At 47.5% G+C, this 27,182-nt stretch overlaps 1 protein-coding gene across 3 annotated transcripts in view; it reads left to right on the plus strand.

Annotated features, from left to right (window-relative positions):
- Positions 1-242: 242 nt before the first annotated feature.
- The window catches only part of KIF13B (kinesin family member 13B), a 161,899-nt gene continuing 134,959 nt past the window's right edge, over positions 243-27,182 (plus strand). For 2 of the 3 annotated variants that reach the window (XM_044290881.1, XM_044290883.1), the window contains exons 1-2: positions 243-359; positions 21,927-22,020. In XM_044290881.1, coding sequence (XP_044146816.1) covers positions 305-359; positions 21,927-22,020 — 149 coding nt within the window. In that variant the 5' untranslated portion in view covers positions 243-304. Of the gene's footprint in view, positions 360-21,926; positions 22,021-25,952; positions 25,982-27,182 lie in introns of those variants that run through there. The other variant, XM_044290882.1, reaches the window with a different exon arrangement.

A 27,182-nucleotide genomic window follows, 5' to 3' on the forward strand; every position in this document is an offset into this window, starting at 1 on the left:
GCAACCAATCACATAACAGCTTTTATCTTTGTGCAGCAGGTTACAAAATAAAAGCAGGCACCTGATTGGTTGCTCCTCCAGCCGTCAAGTACCTGAGGTAAATAAGGCAGTCAACCTGAGGAGAGAAGCAGCTCCGTCGTCATGGTATCTCCACACCACGTGATCCCAGCCGGCTGGCCTTTAATTTGTGACGTCATGACGTCGCGCCTCCCAGGTGCCACCTCTCCTTTGGTTACCGCCTCCCTCGCCGAGAGACGGAAGCCGGCGGGGTCCGGGCAGGTCCTGGGAGCTCGCAGAGCGCAGGATGAGCGACTCCAAGGTGAAGGTGGCCGTGCGGATCCGGCCCATGAACAAGAGAGGTGAGCGGCCGGTGGGGCTGGGGACGGTACCGGAGCCCGGGCTGACAGCTGCGCCCAGGACCGCTGCCAACTCCGGGGGAGGCGCCTGCAACTTTATGTGACAGCAAGTGTCCAGTCCCTGAGAGTGGCCGCCGGTGCCTGACTGTACCGAGTGACAGCCGCAGGAGTGATAGGGGTGACAGCCGCAGGAGTGATAGGGGTGACAGCGGCAGGAGTGATGGGGGTGACAGCCGCAGGAGTGATGGGGGTGACAGCCGCAGGAGTGATAGGGGTGACAGCGGCAGGAGGGATAGGGGTGACAGCGGCAGGAGGGATAGGGGGTGACAGCGGCAGGAGGGATAGGGGGTGACAGCGGCAGGAGGGATAGGGGGTGACAGCGGCAGGAGGGATAGGGGGTGACAGCGGCAGGAGGGATAGGGGGTGACAGCGGCAGGAGGGATAGGGGTGACAGCGGCAGGAGTGATAGGGGTGACAGCGGCAGGAGGGATAGGGGGTGACAGCGGCAGGAGGGATAGGGGGTGACAGCGGCAGGAGTGATTAGGGGTGACAGCGGCAGGAGTGATTAGGGGTGACAGCGGCAGGAGGGATAGGGGGTGACAGCGGCAGGAGGGATAGGGGGTGACAGCGGCAGGAGGGATAGGGGGTGACAGCGGCAGGAGGGATAGGGGGTGACAGCGGCAGGAGGGATAGGGGGTGACAGCGGCAGGAGGGATAGGGGGTGACAGCGGCAGGAGGGATAGGGGGTGACAGCGGCAGGAGGGATAGGGGGTGACAGCGGCAGGAGGGATAGGGGGTGACAGCGGCAGGAGGGATGGGAGCCATGGGAGTGACAGCCACAAGAGTTATGGGAGTGACAGCCACATAAGTGATGGGAGTGATAGGAGCCACAGGGGGGATAGGAGTGACAGGCGCGGGGGGGATAGGAGTGACAGGCGCGGGGGGGATAGGAGTGACAGGCTGACAGCCACAGGACTGACAGTCTTTTAAGTAATAGGAGTGACAGGGTTTGTAGTGACAGGAATGACAACCGCAGGAGAGACGGGCTCTGTAAAGATAGAAATGACAGGCTTTGTAGTGACGGGAGTGACAATCTCTTAAGTGATAGTAGTGACGGGCTGTGTAGTGACGGGCTGTGTAGTGACGGGCTGTGTAGTGACGGGCTGTGTAGTGACGGGCTGTGTAGCGATAGGAGTGACAACCACTCGTGTGATTGAGCTATAGGCTCTGTTCTGATGTCACTCGGTATATAGGTGATGGTCTCTGATATGATGTCACCCCGTGTATCAGTGACCTTCTCTGTTCTGATGTCACTTGGTATATCCTTGAGGGTCTCTGTTCTGATGTCACCCGGCCTATTGATGAGTCACTGATATGTCACTCGGTGTATAAGTGTCACTCTCTGTTCTGATGTAATTCAGTGTTTTTGTGACAGTCTCTAATTTGATGTCACTCAGTATATCTGACTGTCTCTGATTTGATGACATGATGGGAGTTATGGTGCCACAAGTTGGGGAATGCTGCTGTAGTATACATACATTGTACGTGGTGACATCATCCTTGGGATGTGATGTCATATAGCGGTCAGATGGTGGCCCCAGAATCAGTGCCTTTGGTGACCTCTGCTTATGGCCGCGCCACCGTCCCCATGATGGCCGCCCGCATACCCTCCTCACACGCAGCGGCCATGTCTTCAGGCGCTCCTGATCTCTGACACACTTCCCGTAGACCAGTTATACCGCCATGTGCTGCGTACCTCACCTGACGGAGGGCCCTCTAATGCTGGCTGACTACTACCCCCATCCTGTCTCCACTCTCTTCTGCCTTTGAATGCAATCTATTGTCCTCTGTTATCAGCTGTCTGTGATGACTGCTCCGTGACCCGCACCAGGGCCCATAATCCGGCTATGCTGGGGGTAGTAGTCCGCAACACATGGGGCTCTCATGAGAAATCATTGTCTGAGCCGTTGCCTGACAATTACACAGCAGGTGTTTGTACAGAGCTGGTTAAGTATTTACCTACAGCCGGATGATGGGAGTAGCTGTGTATTGCAGCCGTGTCGACGTTAACCCCTTACTGTGCAGGTGTACCAGATTTAAAGGGGTCCTCCAATCTTATGTAGAGGCGTTGTGCTCCTTTCTTACATAAGTTGTGTATCAATCCTTTATTTGCAAGGTTTCTGTTTGCTGTCAGTGACTGGAAACCTTCTCGCTCACATTCAGAGACTGGAAAGTGCTCCTGGCCTAGACCTGTCCATGCAGGTGAGGGTTTGTTACAATGTATCAGTGTAGACAGTCACTTGTATCTCCTCTGTTCTGGCTGATTGCTCCTGCCTGCACTGATACATTGTAACAAACAGGACAGAGCTGTGCGTAATACCGGGCGTTGCAGTGATAGGCCTGGTGAAGAGCCCACATATGTATGCTCTCAGGAGGAGATGGTGGTCAGGTAGAGCGCCCCCATATACTAAGGATGGGAGCAGTACTGCAGCCAGCCATAGCACAAGGGAAGCTTTAGATGGTCAGGTAGAGCGCCCCCTATATACTAAGGATCGGAGCAGTACTGCAGCCAGTCATAGCACAAGGGAAGCTTTAGATGGTGGTCAGGCAGAGCGGAAGGGACGCTTTAGGCCTCATGCACACGGCCATTGTTTGGGTCCGCATCCAAGCCGCAGTTTTGGGGGCTCTGATGCGGACCCATTCACTTCAATCCGTTGCTCCGTTCCGTGACCCCAAAAAAAATAGAACATGTCCTATTCTTGTCCGTTTTGCGGACAAGAATAGGCATTTCTACAATGGGCCGCCCATTCCGTTCCACAAATTGCGAATGGCACACGGGTGGCTTCCGTTTTGTGGACCGCAAAAAAACGGAACGGTCGTGTGCATGAGGCCTTAGATAGTGGTCCGGTAGAGCGCCCCCATATACTAAGGAAGTGAGCAGTACTGCAGCCAGTCATAGCACAAGGGACGCTTTAGGTAGTGGTCAGGTAGAGCGCCCCCGATATACTAAGGATGGGAGCAGTACTGCAGCCAGTCATAGCGAAAGGGAAGCTTTAGATGGTGGTCAGGTAGAGCGCCCCCATATACTAAGGAAGTGAGCAGTACTGCAGCCAGTCATAGCACAAGGGACGCTTTAGGTAGTGGTCAGGCAGAGCACCCCCGATATACTAAGGATGGGAGCAGTACTGCAGCCAGTCATAGCACAAGGGAAGCTTTAGGTAGTGGTCAGGTAGAGCGCCCCCTATATACTAAGGATGGGAGCAGTACTGCAGCCAGTCATGGCTCAAGGGAAGTTTTAGATGGTGGTCAGGCAGAGCACCCCTATATACGAAGGATGGGAGCAGTACTGCAGGCAGTCATAGCAGAAGGGACGCTTTAGGCCTCATGCACATGGCCGTTGTTTGGGTCCACATCCAAGCCGCTGTTTTTGCGTCTCGCATGCGGACGCATCCGTAGAGCGCCCCCATATAGAAGGAATAGGAGCAGTACTGCAGCCAGTCATAGCAGAAGGGAAGCTTGAATAGTGGTTAGATACAGCGCCCCCTCCACACATCCAGGATAAGAGCAGTACCGCTACCATCAATAGTGTAAGATAAATATTGGCTTATGTGCAGCGCCCCTCCACACATCCAGGATAAGAGCGGTATTGCAGCTTACAAGTGATCTTTCATCTGTGAGAAGCACACGTATGGATCATGTCCCGGGGTCACCATGGTCTCTGATCGCTGTCACCCTGTGATCTCAGCCGTGTCTGACAATGCGGCCATTCAGCTGCTGCCTGCACAGCGTGACACATCAGCTTTAATGAATCCTCGCATCTTTATAATTGGTGATGTACCGCTGACAAATCTACCATCACCCTCATCATCTCCAGCCCGTATCTTTTACGCCTGCCTCCTGAAGACCTTTTCTCCTGGACAGGCGTTATTACTGTAAAGGGATAAGTGGCCGCCGGAAACATACCCCGGCGTCGGTTCCCTGCGATTTACGTCCCACACAGTCCCTCTGGCTGCTGAAATATTTAGCGGCTCGCAGCGACTCTACGGCCGCTGAGCTCATGTGACGATGAGTATAGATGAGCCGAAGGGGCACAGTGGCATTTCCATTGTCAGAGGATGTGATGGTGCCCGGGGGGACGAGCCGCGTTATATTATCTCTGTAGATAAAGCTTAAAGGGGTACGTCACATTCATCGGTCACATGGCCTGGGCACAGCTCAGTTCCATTCAACTGAATGGGCCTGAGCTGCAGTACCAAGTATGGCCACTATACAGTGTATGGCGCTGTACTTGGTGCTCACCAGAGCGCTACGAGTTCAAACAGCTGATCGGCACGGGTGCTGGGAGTCCGACCCCCACCGATCAGATATTGCTGACCTGATTATAGGCCATTGATGAAAGTCCTGGAAAGCCATTCTGGCAGCAAGCAGAGATCTTGAAACACAACACATGTTTATAAAGTTGCAGAACTTTTTAACCCCTCACTGTTTCACGTTGCAACAGATCTGCTATTTAGGAAGAGGACTTTACCCATGCCATGTGCCCGGTTGCAGTGCCAGGTGACTCCGGGCGGCTCATGTGATACTGCTGCAGCCGCCATGGATTCAGTGAATATCACTGAACATGAGCATCGCCCTCCTTCCACCCCTGGACATGGCTAATTATTATTTATCGTAGCGGCGGGCCCCCGCGGGCCTCTGTTTACATTGGCTTTGTGTGTGTGCGCTCAGTGAGAAAGGATTGGCGAAGCAGGAGACGCTGGAACTGATCGTTTCCCTCTGCCGTCCTCACTCCGGTATAAGACCGCCACCTCCTGCAGCGAAAATTACATGTGCAGCAGTCCCTAATAAAGCCTCACTCAAATCCGCGAGAAGGTGGTCAGTGATGCATCTGTGAAGAATCCGTGTTGGGTCCGTGTGTCCGTTTTTTTTGCTGTCCGTGTTTCACTGACCCTGCATATCTCTCCCTAACGATCCGTGAAACACGGATGGCATCTGTGGGTTTCATGGACCCATAGACTATAATGGGTGTGATGGATCAGTGAGCATGCATCCGTGCTAAAAACACGGACCCACGGACCGCGCAAAAACACTGATGTCTGAATACACGCATTAAAATGAATGGGGAACACGTACAGCACACGTCCGTGGAACACTGAAATATGAATGAGGCCTAACCCTGCCTGAGCGGGGGAGTTGCCATCATACTGGTCATCCTAGTGTAGTCTACATACATTCTACCGCCGCTCACCTGTCCAGAATAGCCATGTAATACGGTGCTGCCCTAAAATGCAGGGGCCTCGTGTGCCTCCTGTCCTTAGACAATGTGGATTTTTTCTTCAACTGTATTTTGATGGGAACGCCACTAATGCATCAGAAATGTGCTATATGGTAACATGACCATTGGCAGAGCACATTTCAGATTATTCTGACCATTGACTTCTATTGGGTAACAAACAGAATAAATAATACCGCCATGTATGTTTTTTTTTTCTGTAATGAATGAAAGAGAACTGTATAAACCTGCCACACTTTGCTGACGTATCGGCTGCGTGCTACATGTGTGTGTGGTTCAGTAACACGTCAGAGGATCTGAGCCTGGAGATGTATTGTTTTACAAATGCCCTAAAGGGAGACTCCGGCACAATCAGGACTCCCCTCAGTGATTATTCTTTGAACGCTGGGATACGGTAGGGATTACATCAGACATCATACAGTACATGACCATCTCTTTCTAACAAAGGACCAGCCCTGGACTTCACATGGATCCAGAGATCTCACCATTCATTGCTCCAATTGATCTGCCAGATTTATATAAAGCTGGGAGCTCAGAGGGTGTGTCCTTTCTGCTGTGTCTCAGGGGGCATGTCCTTTCTCCTCCAGCTCTCTCTCTCGCTATCACAGCTCTGGGGTTGTGTTCTTTCTGATGCAGCTCTCTCGCTATCACAGCTCAGGGGTTGTGTCCTTTCTCCTCCAGCTCTCTCGCTATCACAGCTCAGGGGTTGTGTCCTTTCTCCTCCAGCTCTCTTGCTATCACAGCTCTGGGGTTGTGTCCTTTCTGATGCAACTCTCTCCCTATCCCAGCTCAGGTGGCAGATAAAGGATGGAACTGAGCATGTGCGTCCTCCTCGGCGAGGTGGACAGCGAAATAAGGAACAAGAGCAAACAGCAGGTGGCGCTATATACAGATACATTTTTTGGGGTCCTCTTCAGAGATTACCGTAGTTTTAGTGTAGAACTAGGAGGAGCCACAGAGATGGGGGCGGAGCCAGCAGGGGCCCTGCATATCTGTGGAGCCTGGGCGACTGAGACTGATCAATAAGTCAATGGCTGGTAAAGATGGCGAGAGGAATGATTGGGGGTGTGAGGTCACCGTCAGTGGCACGCTCCAGCCGTGTCCTACTGAACTCCTACCTCGGCTCAGGTAGTGGTGCCTTCTTATGTGACACAGGGACCTTAGGGCCCCCACAGGCTCCGGGGGCCCGGGTGTGAGCGCACCTCCATAATAGGTATAGGTGAACGGCTGGACATAATCTGAGCAAGATAAAAGGAGCATGAATTCCTGGAACTGATGAAATGAGGGGGTGCCGGGGGGGTGGAAGACGGGTGGGGGGGATTGGGGGCTTATAAACCTAAAGCACATGTGTAATAGAAACAAGCTGTGATCACGGCTCCTGCAGCCTTCATACATGTCTGCTGTAGGACACGCCACACGCAACTGCTCTGTGTTATCGGACACATCTGGTCACCCTGCGCGTGTCGCTCGACGGGAAGTGTGTGGTCCGTGCAGAAATATCGTCCTCCACAATCACAACCAGGTGTCCACAGACTGTATCAGACATGAGAGGACTAGATACATGGCTCGGCAGGCTGTATCCCACACAGGAGGATTAGATACACAGCCTGGCAGACTGTATCACACACACGAGAGGATTAGATACACAGCCTGGCAGACTGTATCACACACACGAGAGGATTAGATACACAGCCTGGCAGACTGTATCACACACACGAGAGGATTAGATACACAGCCTGGCAGACTGTATCACACACACGAGAGGATTAGATACAGCAGCTCTTCATACAGTATTATACATGACAGGCTTAGATATACAGCTCAGAAGACAGCATTACACATGCAAGGCTTAGATACGCCATCTCCACAGACAGGATCGCCCATGGCAGGCTTAGATACGCCATCTCCACAGACAGGATCGCCCATGGCAGGCTTGGATACGCCATCTCCACAGACAGGATCGCCCATGGCAGGCTTAGATACGCCATCTCCACAGACAGGATCGCCCATGGCAGGCTTAGATACGCCATCTCCACAGACAGGATCGCCCATGGCAGGCTTAGATACACTGACTCGGCATACAGTATCCCACATGCTAGGCTTAGATACCCCAGCTGAGCAGCACTCGGTCTGTGCAGAGTATTTTAGGGCTTGTGTGTGACTCCCGCTGACTGCCTCATAAAGCCCATTACACAGTGACGCCCATAATTGTCGCCCGCTCCACCCGTGCATCACCTGTCCGTCATTCTACATGAAAGGGAGCGGATGAAGAGAAGCTCCTGACTGACATCTGCATGTGACGCCATGATGGTAGTGCCCTTGAAGGGGCCCACCCTCCAAATGATAATGGTGACTGCCAGCACTGCCCCCCAGGGTTTCTTTTTTTTCTTAAATTTAAAACACAAAATATGTAGTTATATAGAACAACCAAAAATTTCTTCTCCTTTTTTTTTTTTTTTTTTTTTTTTTTTAAATATATTTTTTCACTTATAACCCACCTCCCCACACCTAACCCCGAGGGGAACCCCCCCCCCCCCACATCTTAATCATTTTCCCCCTCAATCTATTATGTCATACATTATTATTCCACCAACCTTCCCCCTATTGTTGTGTGTTATCCTCTGTCTTCATCTTATTCTCCTCCGATCTCTTCCAATCGGGGTCCTTTTCAATCCACTTTTTTAGTTATATTGAGTCTTGCCTGAAATGTGAGTTTACAGAGTACCACCTTATCCGTTTTTGAAAGCCGAAATTGTACTGTGCCTTTTAAGGCTACTTTCACACTAGCGGCACGGACCTCCGTCTGGTGAACAGCCTGTCGGATCCGTCCTGCCGCTAGTGACCGTGTGCCCCCGGACTGCCGCTCCGTCCCCATTGACTATAACGGGGGTGGAGGGACGGCGAGAGGCTGCCGGAATAAATGTCAGACATGTCGTAGTTTTATTCCGGCAGCCTCCGCTGGAACTCCGCTCCCGTTATAGTCAATGGGGACGGAGCGGCAGTCCGGCGGCAGGACGGATCCGACAGGCTGTTCACCCGCCGGAGGTCCGTGCCGCTAGTGTAAAAGTAGCCTTATATACAAGCCACTGGATCTCCTTCTATTTGTGCTCCCAAAATCTTTTTAATAATATCCGCTATCCTTGACCAGTAATGAAACAATTTGAAACATCTCCAAACTAAATGATAGAGTCCTGCTTGTTCCATAGCACATCTAGGACATTCGTCCTTTAGCGCAACGCTGGAGAGCGGTACAATCTATGAATGAAGGGAAATTGGGAAACCCCAGGAGAGGCCCTCACGGAGACCAAAGACCTGCTCCTTAACACATCATCTTCCCCCTGTTCCTCCGATAACCCTTCAATGTCTTTCTTCCATTTCTCTTTAGCCAGGATTTTGTTCTTACCCTGTTCCATTTTCAGCAGGAATCTATGTCTTCTTGAAATGCTGCCTTTTTCTTTTCTATTGTCCAAGAACAGTTTTATATTTTCCATAGGCGCCTTTTTATATTTTTGAAAATCTGCCTGATAAAATGATAAACTAATTGCAAATATAAAAAAAAAATCTTTATTCAAAATCCCAAATTCTTGGCTCAATGTTTCAAAATCTTTCAACGCATCCCCTTCAAACAATTGTGACAACCAACAAACTCCCTCACTTTCCCAATTCACCATAAGGCTACATGCACACGACCGTATGTGTTTTGCGGTCCGCCCAAAAAACTAAAACGGATGACATCCATTTTTATTTTTATTTTTTTGCGGATCCATTGTAACAATGACTAAAACGGACAAGAATAGGACATGTTCTATTATAAAAAAAAATTGCGGGGCTACGGAACAGACTTACTGATGTGAACAGCAGACGGTGTGCTGTCCGCATGTTTTACGGACCCGTTCAAATGAATGTGTCCGCATCCTATCTGCAAAAAAAAAGAAACTGACACAGAAACAAAATACGTTCCATATGGGTGTAAAATCTATGTATCCCTTAATATCCATAATTCTTTTAATTTCCCTCCAAACATGATCCATTAAATGAAAAGTATAATTTTTATTACTTGTGATCCCCAATACTCCAGACTCTAAGGCTGGGTTCACACAGGCGTTGTGGGTTACGTGCGGGAAAAGATGCGGGTGCGTTGAGGGAAAATGCGCAATTTTTTCCCCCCGCGAGTGCTAAGCGTTTTAATGTGTTTTGCACGCGCGGGAGAAAAATTTGCATGTTTGGTACCCGAACTTCTTCACAGAAGTTCGGGTTTGTGATCGGTGTCGTGTAGATGACATGGTTATAAGGGAAAATAATAGCATTCTTAATACAGAATGCTTAGTAGAATGTCCATTGAGGGGTTAAAAATAATAAACAAATTTAACTCAGGCCTCTTTCACACTTGCGTTGTCCGGATCCGGCGTGTACTCCACTTGCCGGAATTACACGCCGGATCCGGAAAAACGCAAGTGTACTGAAAGCATTTGAAGACGGATCCGTCTTCAAAATGCTTTCAGTGTTACTATGGCAGCCAGGACGCTATTAAAGTCCTGGTTGCCATAGTAGGAGCGGGGAGCGGTATACTTACAGTCCGTGCGGCTCCCGGGGCGCTCCAGAATGACGTCAGAGCGCCCCATGCGCATGGATCATGTGATCCATGCGATCACGTCATCCATGCGCCTGGGGCGCCCTGACGTCACTCTGGAGCGCCCCGGGAGCCGCACGGACGGTAAGTATGCTGCTCCCCGCTCCCCACTACAGTTTACCATGGCTGCCAGGACTTTAGCGTCCCGGCAGCCATGGTAACCATTGAGAAAAAGCTAAACGTCGCATCCGGCAATGCGCCGAAACGACGTTTAGCTTAAGGCCGGATCCGGATCAATGCCTTTCAATGGGCATTCATTCCGGATCCGGCCTTGCGGCAAGTGTTCCGGATTTTTGGCCGGAGCAAAAAGCGCAGCATGCTGCGCTATTTGCTGCGGCCAAAAAACGTTCCGTTCCGGAATGGAAGACATCCTGAAGGACGGACTGTCCATTCAGAATGCATTAGGATAATCCTGATCAGTATTCTTCCAGCATAGAGCCCCGACGACGGAACTCTAAGCCGGAAGACTATAGCGCAGGTGTGAAAGGGCCCTCACCCCATCCACTTGATCGCGTAGCGGATTTCCTCTACTTTCTTCTTTTTTCAGGACCTGGCAAAAGGACCTTTTGATGACGTAACATGGTGATGGACCATGTGATGAGCGCAGTGACGTCATCAAAGGTAATTTTCCTCCCAGGTCATCAAAGAAGAAGAAAGACTAGCCGGGCTGTGCGAACAAGTGGATAAGGGGAGTTTAATTTTTATTTGTATTTATTTTAACCCCTCCATCCCTAATTTACTAAGCATTCTGTATTAAGAATGCTATTATTTTCCCTTATAACCAAGGGGAAATAATAAAGATCGGGTCCCCATCCCGATCGTCACCTAGCAACCATGTGTGAAAATAGCGCCACATTCACTTCTATGGGGCCTGCGTTGCGTGAAAAACGCACAAGAGATGCGTGAAAATCACCGCTCGTGTGCAGAGCCCCATAGAAATGAATGGGTCCGGATTCAGTGCGGTTGCAATGCGTTCACCTCACTGCAATACATGGAGAATCTTCCGGAGGAAAATCCTCTTTATAAGATGAACCCGTCATTGACATTGGTAGTCTTCTCCAAATATGGATTTTCCTTTTCAACTCCTCCTATAAGAGGAATCGCGATCAATTTAATATATGTGGCTACACTCTTTGCAATATTCCCAAATACTTGAAACTACTTTCCCTACCCACAACGTGTACATCCAAACCCCCATCTTCTTCTCTATCCCCCAATAACATCAAGTGTCATTTTCCCCACGTTATTTTCAAACCTGAATAATACCCACATTTTTTGATTATGTCCATAAGGGTCCATTCACACGTCAGTTTCTGTTTTGCGAATCCGCAAAACACTGACACCGGCAATGTGCATTCCGCACTTTGCCGGTACTATGATAGAAAATGCCTTTTCTTGTCCGCGGACAGGAATAGGACATGTTCTATATTTATTTATTTTTTTTTTTTTTGTGGATCTGGAAGTGCGGATGCGGACAGCACATTCCGGCCCCATTTGAAAATGAATGGGTCCGCACCCGTTCCGCAAAATTGCGGACCCATTTGGCGGACGTGTGAATGGACCCTTACTCTAACCAACTTCAAATCTGTATCAGCCAAAAGCAATAAAACATCATCTGCATACATTTTCTCCCTTACATTACCATGTTGAAAACCCTTAATACTTTCGTTCTCTCTTCTACTAATCGCTATGGGTTCTACTGCAATTTCAAAGCGCAACGGGGATAGGGGACATCCCTGCCTGGTGCCCCTAAATAGGGCAAAGGGCGGGGACGTCGCCCCATCCACCGCTGCCTTCTCTAACAGCAAAAACACGGGTGGACAGCACTCCTAAGTTACAATACAATGCTCGTCTCCAGGGGGGTGGTAAAATGCCCCCCCCCCCAAAAACAACTTGTGAATGTCAAAAGATGAGAAAAAAAAAAAAATGGAGACAGCGCGTCCAAAAATGGAATTTATTCCAGATGCAACGTTTCGGCTTAGTGATAGCCTTGGTCAAGCTTGACAATCACGAAGCCGAAACGTTGCATCTGGAATAAATTCCATTTTTGGACGTGCCGTCTCCATTTTTTTTCTTCTCATCTTTTGGCCTCCTCAAACAGCTGACCGGCGGGGGTCCCGGGTGTCGGACCCCTGCCGGTGAGGATGCTCAGTTTAAACAAACGGCAGAACCCCTTTAAATTTTGCTATTTACCTGTTTTTTCCAGTTACTCACTTGCTTATATAGTATCCCCCTCAAAAATGCCTTTGCTGCATCCCAAACCACGTTTTTATTAGCGGAGTTTCTATTAACAGAATTAATTCTTCCCTTTAACATATTCCTGACCTTTGTGTCGTTTCGCTCTGGTAGACAGGATTAGCGGACGCAGTATGGAGTCTTTGGATCAAACAGTTCAGTGTTTTATTCACACTTTAGGCAAGTGACAAAACAAAGTCATATTCAAACAAAAAGTCACCTTGCGGTGTTGGTGGTAATTCACACCATGCGGCGATTCTGCTTCAAAGAGTCCTTGCTGATAGCAGCACCAACCTGTTTTCACGCCAAACAGGTAGCAAGCCTTCATCCAGACATGAGGCTTCCAGATCCCAACACAGAGACCTGGCTTCTGAGCCCAGCTGCCTATTTAAGGACAGCCAGGTGCTGCCAAAACCCAAACTGGCATTTAAAATCCAGTCCGGTATTTGACCTCACCTGGCTGTAAATCAGCCTGGGAGGAAAATACCAGTTTTCCCAGACAAAACCTCTCACTGTGTCGCACCTTTAAGCAGTTTAAACCAATGGCGATTAAATCTGAATACCATAGGAGCCCGTTTAGTCAAGGGCGCCATCTCCAGTACCACTGCACAGTGATCTGTCGTAACCATAGGTACATACTTCAGACATGTTATATTTTTATCTAATAACCTCCTGTTAACAAAAATCATGTCAATCCTTGACCATGTTTTGATGTGTCTTTGAGTAACAGGATTATATAGTTGCCAGACATTCCCCCTCTCTCAACTTTGCTTCTTAGGAGTTTGGGAAAGCTGGGTGTTCACCCCTTTTAAGATTTATCATCTTGGTCGTATTGCTCATCACCCAGCTTTCCTGAAATCAGACACGATCGCAAGGCCGCCAGCACACGTAGCGGATTAAGCTCAGTTTTTCCCTTTTTCTACTAATGGACTGACCAGGAAGGCTGTGTCCATAGGGGAAATATCGTGACATTGTACTCGTGAGCAGTCACCTCATTCACTGTGAACTGTCCTAGTCTAATGAGACACATACCGCACTGCGGGGCGTCCATCTGCTCGATATTCCGGAACTATCAGCCACTCTGCGCTGTCGTGTAGAGGGGGGCCTGGCGCTGTCGTGTAGAGGGGGGCCTGGCGCTGTCGTGTAGAGGGGGGCCTGGCGCTGTCGTGTAGAGGGGGGCCTGGCGCTGTCGTGTAGAGGGGGGCCTGGCGCATGGTTCTTGTGTTTTATTGTCTATAGACCTTGTCCAGTCTCGAGCTTTCTAGTCATGCAGAAAAACGATACAGCCAGCCTGCTTATTGATGGTTTCCCCCTTTTGGATTTTTTTTATTTTCAGCAGGGAGGTATTTTAACATTAATAGCAGAAACCATTAACGGTGATGTATTACACAGATCCTGGCTGACTGTAGACATGGTAGTCCTCATGGGTGGAGCTCCCCTTTAAGATGACATGTCGGTTACACCGCACATCAGCTGCATTATGTGTACAGGTCCGGATGACGCCGCTCCATGTAAACCTGTATAAGCCCTGATCCCCCCGGGTCGTTTGTATGTATCACCGATCCTCCTTAATTTCTGCTCACATTAATCCTCCTGATGATGTTTCTCCAGAAACCTCTGAGCCGTTACCAGACAAGTGATTCAGAAAATAAGAGAAGGAAACCATCGGCAGGGAAACTCCTCCTGTTCCCTCTGGTCAACCTCTGTCCTCACCATATGACCGCACTACCCTGTATATGTACGACCGCCAGTGATCGCCTCGCAGGGAAAGTCAACCATTTTATCTGCTTCTAGAAAAGCTGGGTGACATGGGATATTACTATATAGTATTACCATTGGCTGCACATAATGGTGTTAGGGTTGTGTGTTCTGCCTAGATACGTCCGAGAGGTTGTCACCCAGCTTTACCTAAAGCCAAAGTAGTTTCAGGGGGAAATAATACGTCCTAAAGAGATCTTGTGCAATCCCCATGAGCTTCTTTGCTTAGAACTGTTTGTTCCTCTATTATTCCTCCTGGAAATGTGTATAAATACATTGACAATTGGGTACAAAAATTCTCTTTTCTAATTGGTGTATGTGTATGTGTATGTGTATGTGTATGTGTATGTGTGTGTGTGTGTGTGTGTGTGTGTGTATATATATGTATATGTGTGTATGTGTATATATATATATATATATATATATATATATATATATAATCTCTATATCATTATTTTGTCACAATATGTTCCCTCCTGACCCTGCCGTGTGTGCAGATAGCGGGGACAATGATACCAAGACCGGCAGAACCCATGCATAAAGTATAGTGTTACACAAGGCCTTTCAGATAGCGACAGGCTGAATTAATTCACCCTGGAGATCAGATATCTCACAATTTATAAACTTCTGTAGACCCCTCCCTGCCAATGTATGATGAGGGTTTCCATTAGTACAATGATCAGAACTTTTTCAGTTTTTTTTATTGCATTTATTTGGCACAATATGACAAACATGCTCCCTGTTCCGACACGTCCTGGTATGTATGTATGTAATATGTACAAATCCAGTTACCCAGTCACCTGAAATGCTTTCCACAACTTGTAGCATATGACCAGAGAGAGCCTAAAGCTACTGACAGAGAGAAAGGTACATATAACTATAATACTGCTCCTATGTACAAGAATATAACTACTATAATACTGCCTCCTATGTACAAGACTATAACTACTATAATACTGCCTCCTATGTACAAGAATATAACTACTATAATACTGCCTCCTATGTACAAGAATATAACTACTATAATACTGCCTCCTATGTACAAGAATATAACTACTATAATACTGCCCCTATGTACAAGAATATAACTACTATAATACTGCCTCATATGTACAAGAATATAACTACTATAATACTGCCTCCTATGTACAAGAATATAACTACTATAATACTGCTCCTATGTACAAGAATATAACTACTATAATACTGCCTCCTATGTACAAGAATATAACTACTATAATACTGCCTCCTATGTACAAGAATATAACTACTATAATACTGCTCATATGTACAAGAATATAACTACTATAATACTGCTCCTATATACAAGAATATAACTACTATAATACTGCTCCTATATACAAGAATATAACTACTATAATACTGCTCCTATATACAAGAATATAACTACTATAATACCGCTACTATGTACAAGACTATAACTACTATAATACTGCCTCCTATGTACAGGAATATAACTACTGTAATACTGGCTCCTATGTACAAGAATATAACTACTATAATACTGCTCCTATATACAAGAATATAACTACTATAATACTGCTCCTATATACAAGAATATAACTACTATAATACTGCTCCTATATACAAGAATATAACTACTATAATACTGCTCCTATGTACAAGAATATAACTACTATAATACTGCTCCTATGTACAAGAATATAACTACTATAATACTGCTCCTATGTACAAGAATATAACTACTATAATACTGCTCCTATTGGTTATAGCTGACTGATATGGCTATGCATGTCTCGTCTCCTTATTATCACATTCTCAGGACATCCTGGAGATAAGCGGTCCTCGCTGAGTGATATACCGCCATCTATTTTTGTCTGCTCCCTTCAGTCTTGAACAACTGCTGCTTTATACATGAGGGTGAGGAAGTGGCTGGAGGCGATTTTGCATTTAGAGAAGGGATCCTGATTCATTACCATTCATTACACCCCGGGTGATGCACATGGACAGAAGCCAGATCTTTTCCCTCCATGCAGTGTTTTCTCCTTTCATTCGTGACACTTTATAGCGGAGTTATTTATGGGAAGAGTATGAAGTGTGCGTTATATGGTTAATGCCGGGATGTAAGAGTAGTGTGGGATCATGAAACGCAGGTCTCTTCTTCTGTGGACCTTTTTTAGGACCTGGACAGAATCTTACAGGGGAATCGGTCGGAGCGCTGCATGACTGTCCGCAGTCGGTCAGTAGTGGATTAGATGGCGATCTAATCTGTGACTATAATGCGTGCATGTAGATGGCGCTGGGTCTCATCTAGTCCCCCATGTGGAGGGGACCAGTGGAGCACCTTCTCTGCATTGCCTATGTTCCTCCGTAATTCCTCCACGAATTGAGAATAATTCGACAACCATACTTTAACAATTCCCCTTCATCAGGTTGGACAGTGTCAGCCGGTAGTCAATTTAGTCACATATTTTCAGGAGGAGTAACAGAGGGATGGCAGTAATAATTGTTTTTTCTAATGGAAGCCTTCAGACAGATTTTTATTAAATTTTTTGTCTGGGAGAGATTTTTTAAAGATGGTATGACATTTTGTGCAATATTCTGCAGGCTTTTCAATTTTTGCGCCACACTCGCCATTTATGGAAGAAGGGAAGAATAGCCATTAATTTACATGGGACTGCAAAAAATGTCCTTGAAGTGAATGCCTGCAGTTTTCTTTTTTTTTTTTAAATTTTTTAATTGTCCATTCAGATTCATAATTCTGCCTGATTTTGTTTCTTTTTATGTCTTTATAGTGATTGGGGATCCATTTTTCTGACATGTCCAAATCCCCTGCATAGTCGTAGAATTCTGCCTGCCTGCCTCCACCACTAGAGGCCGCTCATACCATTTATGTCTAGAACTCGGTAGTGGAATGCTGGAAGTGTTGAAGCTCCCCCTTGTGGTGGCTGCAGACAGGCAGAATTTTATCCTTCCGTTGGGTCTACGCAGGGGGAAAACGTGATCTCCACCCGTTATAATGTTATATTGTAATATGCTTTTAGAAGGGTGGAGATTAATTTTAGGTTTAAAGTGGTCCTCTGCCCAGCTGTCCTTTTGCTTGATTTTACTACAAGCTTATGTACAGTAGCAATACAAAGAAATAGAGCGAGCGAGGCGTGCGTGTCTGTTTCCGGTTTCCTTAATCTTCATGCAGATTACTAGAGCCGGGCACAATCTTGATTCTGCATCTTGGATTTTAATGGGACGTGACGGTAGATGATGGAGAGCGGCAGCCAATTAGTCCTGTCTTCAGGGCCTCTCCGCCTGCGCGTCCTCACCAACAAATGTCACTGCGCCTGCAGCCGAGCGCGGGACAAGTGCTTCTTGACTTCACAGAATCCCCCCCGGCAGTCATTCACCAAAGGAAAGCATGTGGACGTTAAAGGGGCTTAATGACGTTTCTTCTCTCTGTAGATGAAAAGTTCTTGCACCATTTGCAAGATCTCTGCTTGCTGTCTGCGAACGAGAGCACTCGTTTCCATTCAGAGGTAGTGGCTGGTCCTCTGCTTAGTGATACAATTGTATCCAGTGCGGACAATGCTGTGTGACTCCAGACTGATACATTGTAACAGAGAGACTGTGCAGCCGCTGGGCTCCATTGTCTACACTGGATACAATTGTATCTATTGAGAGCAGGACCAGCTGTGGACAAGAGTGTTCTCATTCAGTGACAGCAAGCAAATCCTTCACCAGTGGTGAGCTATTGAAACCTAAAGTGTATCAAGAAGTCATAGAAGTTTTAATTTATCTAAACCAGGCATGCTCAACCTGCGGCCCTCCAGCGGTTGCAAAACTACAACTCCAATCATTCCCGGACAGCTATCAGCCTACAGCAGGGCATGGTGGGGGTTGTAGTTTTACAACAGCTGGAGGGCCGCAGGTTGAGCATGCCTGATCTAAACCCCTCGAGGCTTCGTTACTGGAACTCTGACCATATTTGTCTTGTGAGACGGGGGGAGGGGTGCTGGGAAGTCACATCAGTATTTGCTGCGCGGTCAGCATCTCGCACAGCGTCACCGGCGCCTGATGGAAACTGTTGTCCGGTGCCCATGCAACGATTCCTAGCATGATCGATAGTTATTAGAGTTGTGTCCGTTTCAGGTTGCGTACTCATTAGAATTGGTTAGATTTGGTATAGATAGTAAGGGCTCATGCCCACGAACTTATTTGCTTTCCGTGTCCTTTGTTTTTTGTTTTTTTTTGCGGACCCATTCACTTCAATGGGTCCGCAAAAAAACTGAAGTTACTCCGTGTGCAATCTGTTTCCGTATGTCCGTATTTCCGTTCTGCAAAAAATAGAACATGTCCTATTATTATCCGCATTACGGACAAGGATAGGACTGTTCTATCAGGGGCCGGCTGTTCCATTCCGCAAAATACAGCATGCACATGAAGTCATCCGTATCTTTTGCGGATCCATTTTTTGAGCCCTAAAAATGTACAAAAATTTGGTAAATTTGCTAAATTTTGTTGTGTGGTACATTTAGTAAAAAAAAATAATAATACAATTTTATACGCTTTCATATTTGGTAAACAAGTTCGGGAAATTTGCTAACAGTAATTTTTAAAAAATTGTGATAGGTTTAGTAAAAATAGGTAAAATTTGATATTCAGTAAAAATAAAATCAGAAGATTTATCAAATCAAATTTGATTAAAAAAGGTGTAAAAAAACTGTAAAATGCGATAACTTTAGATCCAATAAACAATAAACAGTTTATTAACATTTGTTTGTAGTAAAGATGTAGTATACTGTGAAGATTTCCGCTGACGGATGTGTCCTGATGGTGGGGCGCACACTGGGATCAGGCCTCCTCTAGATCTCTGCCCGGGGTTGTCGCCTTTGTTTCTGCTGGCGGTGGGTCCTTCAGGCTGCTTCCTTCTGAAGACTGAACTTTGATCTTTACTACGACTTTACCCCTTGTATTCAGGACACGCCTTGGTAAACCTGCCGCCTATCCTCGCCTGCCATCCTGGACTTCAGATGACAGTCCTGTCTGATCTCAGGGGTTGGCGCGGTTGTGTTTGCCATGTTGTTCTGAATTGGCGCCAATGATGATAACCAAGTGATTGCCAATGCAGCCCTAGCAGTATACTCTCCCGCTGAAGAACATTGTCACTTTTCCGCTGCCATTCACATCTGTGGCGATTGCTCCTGTCTGGGAAAAAAATGGCGACTAGCAACATGTGACACAAGTGAAATTAAAGGGGCACTCCTGCCATTAACAAATCAACCATGCACTTGAACCCCTATTGATCACTAGAATGGGGACCCCAGTCCTCCATCCCTTTTGAGTAATTGTAGACCAGCAGAATAGAGTCCCCCATTCTAGTGGGACCCCCACTCATCTAGCATATATTGCCTAATCAGCAGATGGGTGACAAATATAAATTACTGGAATGCCCTTTTATTGGGCAGTAATTCTTGGCTTTACTAATAGGATTTGTCCCATAACCTTAGAAAAATCTGATTAATAATGCCAATCCTAATAGTCCTAGTCTGTCTTTGAGGTGCCTAATGCAAGGATGGCCAAACTGAGGCTTTCCAGCTGTTGCAAAACTACAACTCCTAGTATGCACACGCTGCCTACAGCAGGGCATGGTGGGAGTTGTAGTTTTACAAGAGTTGGCCTGGTTTTTGAAAAACATGGCTGCTTTTGTCCAGAAACAGTTCCACGCCTGTCCGTGGTCTGCAGCTTGAAGTCAATGTGGCTGAGCTGCAATGTCACTCACAACCTGTATACAGGGGTGGCGCTGTACTTGGAACGTAGCCACTAACCCTGGACGACCTCGTTAAACTGTGACTTTCTAGAAGAAGGGAAAGATGGACAGAACATTCTTGGGATAAGTCTGGGGTTTATCTGTGCTCACCTCGGAAGTGTTCTAGACGTCTGCAGAGATGATGGCAGACGCTCAGGGCGGGTCACCGTGGTATCAGTCACTTGTAGATATCGGCCGTGGTCCTGTAATAGCGCTCGCTGATAACGGCCTCCTACGACATATAATGAGCTCACAGGGGCTCCAGATATAGGACGCCCCACGTGCCGCAGAGGGACAGGGCCTGAGGCTGATGCCAGGGACGTAGCTGCTCAGGCGTAAGACGTCTGACTGACCCCAAAATGTCAGGACAATGCGGCCCGAGTAGTCACTCGCCAGACGTAATGGCTAAAGATTGAGCTTTGTCACAGAAATGAAGACAAATACCAAAAAACTAAAGAATCGGCTCACAGGAAGGGAAGCGGAGATATCGCTTGAGCAGGACCAGGTTAGGAAGGTTGACGACCTCGGCTGGATCGGCATTGGACGTCAGATGTTTTCCTTGACACCCCTTCCACTCCTGACGCTGCACCTCCCGTGGACGATAGCGGGAGGAGCGTCTACCAGATTGTGACAGTGTTTAGGCCACTTTATGGTTTATGCTTTATTAGTTTCAAGGGGTTCCTTAGGTAGACCACCGCAGACTCCCTAGACCAAGGATGTTCAACCTGTGGCCCTCCTGCTGTTGCAAAACTACAACTCCCAGCATGTCCTAATAGCTGTAGGCTGTACAGGCATGCTGGTAGTTGTAGTCTTGCAACAACTGGAGGGCCGCAGCTTGCCGATCCCTGCCCTAGACTATCCCCACCCTTCTCTAGGAACTAGAATGTTCTGGCGGATTCTGATCCTCGTCCTTGTATTACATTTGAATGGCCATTATGTAGTACTACATTTCACCAGCAGGGGAAATGCCTGGATAGCCATGGCTTTACCCTTACCTTTTGAAAGAGGTTGGATCTGAAGCGAGTTATCCATAATATAGTACATGACAGCCCCATACCTCACATGGATCCAGAGATCTCCATCCTCATTCATCGTTCCAATTGCTCTGCTAGATTTCTTTTAAGCTAGCCGCTTATGGGGGGCACGTCCTTTCTGCTGCATATCAGCGTGGTGTCCTTCTGCAGCCTCTGAATGGAACTGAGCATGTGCATCCACCTCAGACAGGTGGACGTAGAAATAAGAAAAAGAACAAACAGCAGGTGGCGCTATACAGATACATTTTATTAAATAGCTCAGTGGCTATGCTAAAGTATTCAGATGCAGGTGCTGGTTTTCAAACTGCAGAATGTTTTTATTTTTATGGAACAACCCCTTTAAGGGATGTTAAAGGGTGAAAGGGGTGCAAAATTTAAAGGGCTTAGAACTAAACATGCCTCACCGCTATTACAACACATACTGGGTCTCTGCTGGTATCTGCTTTGGGTTCTGGTTTTGACACGCAGGAAGTGAAAGGAGAGGCCCAGCCAGCCAATCAGTGGCTGAGGTGGGTGACCCCTGTGTCCAGTGATTGGCATTTCCTGTGTGCCGGGACTGGACTAGGAAGGAGAAGCCATCGAGGTACCGGTAAGCGTCAGAACAGGATCGGTGATGTGGGGGCTATTGGGTTGTATGGGGTCTGCTGTCAAGAAATGTTGGAATAAAACCCCCAAACAAGGGATTAAGTCACGTTAAAATCCCCTCCGTTTTTCCTTGTGGACGGGACCTCCCGTCCGTCACACTGAACCTCGCTGTCGCACTCCTGCGGGATTGCAGCGCCCCTGCATCGCTGTACAGTATGGTGCGCTGCTCTAATGCTGTCCTGTTTTCTTGCAGAATTTGACCTTCACACAAAATGTGTCGTCGACGTGGAGAAAGATCAGGTCATCCTTTACCCCGCCAACAGCAACCTCTCCAAGGGGGATGCCAGGTAGGTGACCCGCGGCTGCAGAGGGCCATTGTCTGGGGAAACCTTCTGCAACTTCCTAATGGACGGTTTCTGTTTGTTCACCATTTTTAAGATCTCTGTTTTTCTGTCATTCTTTGCCCAGAGTCTGATCTCTGGTCCTGCTGCTCACACAGCTGAGGGTTTGTTACAGTGCATGCGATGTACGAGCAATGCTCTGTGAGCTGAACACCGCAGCAGACGGTTTACATACTGACACATAGTAACAAGGCCTTCAGCTGCGTGAACAGAACGCTTTTCCACCTGGCAAAGGTGGGGGCACCTGCAGTGTTGTAAGTAGGTAATGCGCCCACTGCTTATATGGGATTTATACGATTACTTACGTGATCACATATCGCCAGGATATAACATTAATTTATAGTCATTGGGGGTCCGGCCTCTGGGACCCCTGTCTATCCTGGACAAATGGCCTCAGTGCTGATTGACTGCTGCAGCCATGTTATAGGCTTCCCCCTGCAGAGCCATGCCTATCTTGTCGATCGGTCATCAATATTTAAAGGGGTTGGCTCACCTCGAACGGAGCGCCTAAAGTGAAGGAGAGCTCACCGCACATGTGCGGCCTATGGGAGCGCCGCTGGCTGGACCATTTCCGGCAGTCAAGTAGAAGTGGCCCCTAAAATTTGGGAAAATACTTGAGCGCTCTGCCTGGCTGCTTTTGTCACTGAAAATGAACGGAGGGCGACTTTTACTTTCGGCAATTTATTCTAGAGATAGGTGCGGGTCCCACCTTTGGGACCTGCACCTATCTGACATCGGTGCCATATCCTAGAGCAGGGATGCCCAACCTGCGACCCTCCAGCTGTTGCAAAACTACAACTGTAGTTGTAGTTTTACAACAGCTGGAAGGCCGCAGGTTGGGCATTACTGTCCTAGCGATATGCCACCAATGTTTGAGGTGAGACAACCCCTTTAAGTCCCTGCCGGTCGGTCTGATAGGCTGTGCCTCCTTCCAGCGCTAACGTATCGGGGCCATGACCACATAGTGCCACTTGGCCAATGAGAACAAGCAGCTCGTTCATTCGTACATTGAATTTTCTATCCGTGTAATAAATTGCATCCGCTGACGTGAACCAGCACCCAGACAATGTAGATGTAGCAGTGTTGAGTTTGTCATTGAATGCCGTCATGCATTAGCTATGTTTTTAGAACTGTAATAAACTGCTGAGTAACAGAGGAAATGCGTTACAAATTCAGCTCTGCTACATCAGTGTGGTGGTTCAGCCCTCTTAATTGCCGCTTTCCAGTGTTTGTAGACAGCAGCAGAAAATGCTCTTATATTTCCTGTCACTTTCAGCGTCTAGTCTGGAATGTTGGCACGGCAGGGTGGCACGCGGGCAGATTCTTCCATGAGTAAGCTCTGCCAGTGTGTAGCAGGTGACCCGCCCTAGAAGGGCCTTACTCACTGCGATATTTGGTAGTGATTCATTCACTGATTGTCTCATAGCCATGTTAAAGCCCGTCCACCTCTCTGCTGAGAATATTCCTCTTAGGGCTCATTCACGCGAACATGCGGTGGTCCGTAAAACACGAGCAGCAGCCGTGTGTACTCTGCATGGCGGATGCTGAACCGTAGACTTGAACGGGTCCGCGATCTGCAAGATACGGAAAAAGATGGGGCCTATCCCAAAAGCCCATGGAAGCACTTCCAAGTGTTTCTGTGGGCTTCCGCTCCGCAAAAGATGGGCCATGTCCTATCCTTTGCCGTATCTTGCAGATCGTGGACCATTCAAGTCAGTGGATCGGCATCCGCAATACGGAGTTCACACGGCCGGTGCCCATGTTCTGCGGACCGCTGTTTGTGGGCACAGCAACCATACGGTTGTGTGATTAATTCCTTACAGGTGAAATCTCCTGTGCCATATAGGGCACCCCTCATTTTCCACAATCCAGGCACGGTTACCTTGGGTTTCCAGTGAGATGATTAGACTAACATGGCGGGGCAGGAAATATATGCCGCGCTATAATTTCATGCGTGTGATATGGAGGCATACTCCATACATGAGGTAATTATAATGCAAGCAGATGGAGCGTGCATCCCAATGTGCTTCCACGCCGACTGCTTGGCAATAGGCTGGCAAGGAATTTGACCTAGATTAAGGTGGCAGCTGCCCTCCTTTTGTCTGATTTATTGGGGGCGCGATAGAATCTGTAGCTGCTCCTTTGTGGATGCGTTTCTGTCTCCCTGAGGGGATGGAAAGTGCCCACAGCCGAAATATACTGACGTAATGTGTGTGTAAACCAGAACTATCGGATATATCCTGACCAGGAAAATGGTCGCCGGACCTCCCTGCTGTACAGAGAACAACAACCTTAAGTTACTTAGGCTACATGCACACGACCGTTCCGGTTTTTGCGGTCCACAAATTGCGGATCCGCAAAAAAACTGAAGCTGCCTGTGTGCCTCCCGCAATTTACGGAACAGGCGGCCCATTGTAGAAATGCCTATTCTTGTCCGCAAAACGGACAAGAATAGAACATGTTATATTTTTTTGCGGGGCTACGGAACGGAGCAACGGATGCGGACAGCACACGGAGTGCTGTCTGCATCTTTTGCGGCCCCATTGAAGTGAATGGGTTCGCATCCAACCCGTGATGCGGACTAAAACAACGGCCGTGTGCATGAGGCCTTATCCTGTATTATACTCCAGAGCTGCACTCACTATTCTGCTGGTGCAGTCACTGTGTACATACATTACATCACTTATCCTGTACTGATCCTGAGTTACATCCCGTATTATACTCCAGAGCTGCACTCACTATTCTGCTGGTGGAGTCACTGTGTACATACATTACATTACTTATCCTGTACTGATCCTGAGTTACATCCTGTATTATACTCCAGAGCTGCACTCACTATTCTGCTGGTGCAGTCACTGTGTACATACATTACATTACTTATCCTGTACTGATCCTGAGTTACATCCTGTATTATACTCCAGAGCTGCACTCACTATTCTGCTGGTGGAGTCACTGTGTACATACATTACATTACTTATCCTGTACTGATCCTGAGTTACATCCCGTATTATACTCCAGAGCTGCACTCACTATTCTGCTGGTGGAGTCACTGTGTACATACATTACATTACTTATCCTGTACTGATCCTGAGTTACATCCTGTATTATACTCCAGAGCTGCACTCACTATTCTGCTGGTGCAGTCACTGTGTATATACATTACTTATCCTGTACTGATCCTGAGTTACATCCTGTATTATCCTCCAGAGCTGCACTCACTATTCTGCTGGTGCAGTCACTGTGTACATACATTACATTACTTATCCTGTACTGATCCTGAGTTACATCCAGTATTATACTCCAGAGCTGCACTCACTATTCTGCTGGTGCAGTCACTGTGTACATACATTACTTATCCTGTACTGATCCTGATCTCACCCGTGCATGTGGACAGGTCGGAGAGTGTGCAGTAATGCGGCTGTTGCTCTGTTATCGGACGTGGCCTCCATGCTCTGTCTGCGCTCGTTAATTAGCAGGAAGTTATGAGCATTTGGGGGTAAGTCAGCCATGGTCATGAGATTATCTGAAGTAACATTGGTTTAGTTTCGGCCCCGGGGCCGCCCTCCCCTCCGCTCTGTCAGGTGATCTCCTCGCATAAGGCATGCCAAGAGTGACTCGCAGCGTTTTTGCAGCTGACTTGTTTAGGTTGGCATGAGCCTTCGGTTCCCTGGCTCCTTCTACCTCAGCAGCTGGGATAGCCCTCCCTGGAAGCCGCAGCCCCGCACAGCTGGGCCTTTATTTCCTTCCTCGAGTTAACCCCTCCAGCGCCAGTACTGAAGGAATGCAGCATGCTTTATACATGATGTCCGTAGCTCAGTACCGGTGCTGGAGGGGTTAATTAATGGGCCAGCTGTGCAGGGCTGAGGTTTCCAGGGAAGGTAAGCTAGAACCGAGCGCTGGGGAGGAGGTAAGTGTACGTCCCTTCAAGGTCCCATTAATTAGGAATTAATGAGGTGTAATTTAATGCAGCATAGCCGATCTGTTCCCAACCACTTACACCCCAGAACTTCGGGAGGATCTGTCAATAATCATATTCTTTCTACAGGACAGATAAGTCTTAATTATTTCTCTTTGTCTATCTAATAGTCCAGAATGGCCAGTAATAGCTGAGTTTTACTATGAGCGTGTTTGTGACATTTTAAGGGACTGTAATGGGTTCCAGTGCATATAGTGGGAGCCCATGGCGGTTCCCTTTATCCTTATTCTAGTTCCTATTCCGCGCTTGACATGAAGGATTTGATTTGCCCTGTTTGCATAATGCAAAGGTATCAGGATGACTTCTTCTCCTGTAGTGTGTAGACATGCAGTTTACACAATAATAAAGTAGCCTGCACTAGGCGAGCTGCTCCCGTGTGTAGTTTGGGTGTGTGTCTGTGCAGCACGTGCTCCATCTCGTCATGCCGGTTCCTTTCCTTCCATATAACATGTGTGTTCTGCTGGAGACCTCTACTGACGTGAAGCTTTTGATTCTAGAAACCACTGCGGCCACCTCCCCCAGCACCGCACTGCACTTCACCTTCATCCTGCCCAGTGATGTAATGTTTACACAGGGCTTTCTGCTGCACTTCCAGCTCTGCCCAACTCTTTTGCCGTCATCTCATCAAAGCGATTTTCTGACATAGCATCAGAGTCAATGTCACAGAGCAGCTGTGATCTACTCAAGAAATTACCAGAGATTATCTACCTGTCTTTAGGTGATTACACAGCACTTGCCAGATGAGCCGTTTCAGGAAACTACTACTATAACTACTATAATACCTCCCCTATGTACAAGAATATAACTACTATAATGCTGCTCCTATGTACAAGAATATAACTACTATAATACTGCCTCCTATGTACAAGAATATAACTACTATAATACTGTCTCCTATGTACAAGAATATAACTACTATAATACTGCTCCTATGTACAAGAATATAACTACTATAATACTGCCTCCTATGTACAGGAATATTACTACTATAATACCGCTCCTATGTACAAGAATATAACTACTATAATACCTCCCCTATGTACAAGAATATAACTACTATAATACTGCTCCTATGTACAAGAATATAACTACTATAATACTGCTCCTATGTACAAGAATATAACTACTATAA

Source organism: Bufo gargarizans, chromosome 4 (genome assembly GCF_014858855.1).
Source record: "Bufo gargarizans isolate SCDJY-AF-19 chromosome 4, ASM1485885v1, whole genome shotgun sequence".
NCBI lineage: Eukaryota > Metazoa > Chordata > Amphibia > Anura > Bufonidae > Bufo > Bufo gargarizans.